The sequence below is a fragment of the Amphiura filiformis genome, chromosome 8 (genome assembly GCF_039555335.1).
Source record: "Amphiura filiformis chromosome 8, Afil_fr2py, whole genome shotgun sequence".
In the NCBI taxonomy this organism is placed as follows: Eukaryota; Metazoa; Echinodermata; class Ophiuroidea; order Amphilepidida; family Amphiuridae; genus Amphiura; species Amphiura filiformis.
Window position 1 is genome coordinate 14,018,550 of NC_092635.1, and position 2,699 is coordinate 14,021,248.

Sequence of the window (2,699 nt, forward strand, 5' to 3'; positions counted from 1 at the left end):
TAGGAAAGACAACACTAGTCTCTAATGTTACACTATGAAGTATTCTTATTTGACACCAGTGGTAGGAAAGACAACACTAGTCTCTAATGTTACACTATGAAGTATTCTTATTGGACACCCAGTGGTAGGAAAGACAATACTAGTCTCTAATGTTACACTATGAAGTATTCTCATTGGACACCCAGTGGTAGGAAAGACAACACTAGTCTCTAATGTTACACTATGAAGTATTCTTATTGGACACCCAGTGATAGGAAAGACAACACTAGTCTCTAATGTTACACTATGAAGTATTCTTATTTGACACCAGTGGTAGGAAAGACAACACTAGTCTCTAATGTTACACTATGAAGTATCCTTATTGGACATCCAGTGGTAGGAAAGACAACACTAGTCTGTAATGTTACACTATGAAGTATTCTTATTTGACACCAGTGGTAGGAAAGACAACAGTAGTCTCTAATGTTACACTATGAAGTATTCTTATTTGACACCAGTGATAGGAAAGACAACATACAACATTATTCTCTACATGACACATCCATTACAGATGGAAAGCACTTTTCACTATATTCAGGGTTTCTCTATAATTATCTAATATCAGATTTCTGTCTTATCGAAATAAACAGACAAATATATTATCTTTTTGTACTTCGAGAATTCTTTGCTTGTTTTCGTCATTTTCGATTCTGAACAGAGATAGAAACTTTTCTAAAAGTTATCAAATTTTAGAATTATTTTGAAAGTACTTTGCCAATTGACGGACTCAAATGAACTTGACACTTATTGGTATGCACATCTTACAATTGGAAACAGGACTGACCACATCACTGTATCACAGTGACATTACACTAAGGGATTATACAATATAAAATCCACGCTATAAATTTGATAACACTATATTCTGATATTTCTGTTAGATTTTGAGTATCGGTACGCAATTCAAGGTCACTTGCATGACAACAAATAATATATAAATAAATTTACAAAACTGCATGCCTATTAACTCGTAGTTTACTGCATACGTATATATATATCAACTGTTGATGCATTTAATGACTGTAAAACTTGCTGGAGCTGGAACCGCTACTACACCCTGCATCCGGGATCAAATAATTGTCTGTTACACCATAACATTACAATTAAAAGTCTAAAAATGAATACTTAAGTTATTGCGTGTATGTTTGTTTCGAAATTGTCGGCAACATTATATAACTATAAGTATATCATTTAGCCAGAAAACTTCAAACCTGAGGCTATATACGTAGGAGATTCAGTGATCATAGACGTGGAGGCAGGTGAAACTAAGGGTGATTTCTGAGCAGGCCAGGTCGTGGTCGTTCATTTACCAGACACCAAATTAAGTGGCTGACAATGGAAGTTACAACAGAATTTATAACATCAAATGTGTCAAGTTTATGTTCAGAAGTTTCAGCACCATGGTGTGGTGATAATGAACCATGGGTGAACGTCATCATCGATATATTCCTCTGGTTTCTTTGTATTTTCACCGTATTCGGCAACATGTTAGTTTTGACAGTATTCGTCAGAGACAGAGAACTTCGCTCCAACGTATCCAACCTGTTCATCGTGAATCTTGCTCTTGCTGATCTCCTTGTAGGATGCGTTTCAATACCAATTAACAACCTTTATAGATCGGCGTGTTGGTGGTATTTTTCAGCCGCAGCTTGTAGATTTTGGATAACCATGGACTTCAGCGAATGTACTGTTTCCGTTTGGGCCATTGTTTTAATCAGTTACGATCGTTACATACTTGTCACAAAAGGTCTTGAATACGAACGATATCAGACTTTGCGCAAATTCCTTATTCTATCAACTCTGGTGTGGACCATTTCATATACCAGATACATCTGTTCCTATGTTGTTTACGATTGGATCGTCGGATCCAGTATCAACTACGATTGCGAATGTTACAGTGATGTGCTTACCCAATCTGGATTTGTAATCTATGACATTATAACATCCAATGCAATACCTGTATGTCTCATTGCATACTTCAATGCACGACTCTACATGCGTATACGAGAACTCTCTAGGAGGCAAAGAAACAGGAGAGCCAATGCAGCAGTAACTACCACTTCAGCCGTTACTACAACAAGTACTTCGGTAACCGGCACAACAACAGGTGGAGTAAGCAACACTTTCCCGTCTGTTAATCGCCCACACCTTCGCAGACACCGTAAGGCAGCAGTAACATTAGCTATCCTGGTTGGTGTAGCCTGTGTTTGCTGGATTCCCTACTTCACCATAACATTTCTTCAAGTGACATTTGGCATCTCATTTAGCACAAGGGCTTTAATAGTGTCATATTACATATTCTATGCGAATTCTGCAGTTAATCCGTTGCTGTATGTAGCAACTAACCCTCGCATTAGAAGTGGAATTGTCAAAATCTTCAGGTTTAATTGACTTATGTTGACAAACTAGCTTCGTGACTCAATTTCAATTAAGTTAAGAGCAGCAGCTGTTACCCGAGGTAGAACACAAAAGATCTCACTTTTCTTGTTCCAGTTTCCGAGACATTTTGAGATGATGTTTATCTCGTTCCCTGATCCGGTTCCGACCATGAATAGAGCTAATTCACGATGTAGCTTTCCCCCTTCCATTAACTCAAACTCAGTAACTTGAAATGCTCGAAACTTTCAGAACTATATCTTATAAACATGGTGAAATATTTT

General features: G+C 37.4%; 1 protein-coding gene across 1 annotated transcript; it reads left to right on the forward strand.

The window, feature by feature from the left end:
- The first annotated feature begins 1,374 nt into the window (after positions 1 to 1,374).
- Positions 1,375 to 2,430, forward strand: LOC140159427 (alpha-1D adrenergic receptor-like). Its single transcript, XM_072182902.1, has one exon. The coding sequence runs from the start codon at positions 1,375 to 1,377 to the stop codon at positions 2,428 to 2,430; it is 1,056 nt and encodes a 351-aa protein (XP_072039003.1).
- The last annotated feature ends 269 nt before the right edge of the window (positions 2,431 to 2,699 follow it).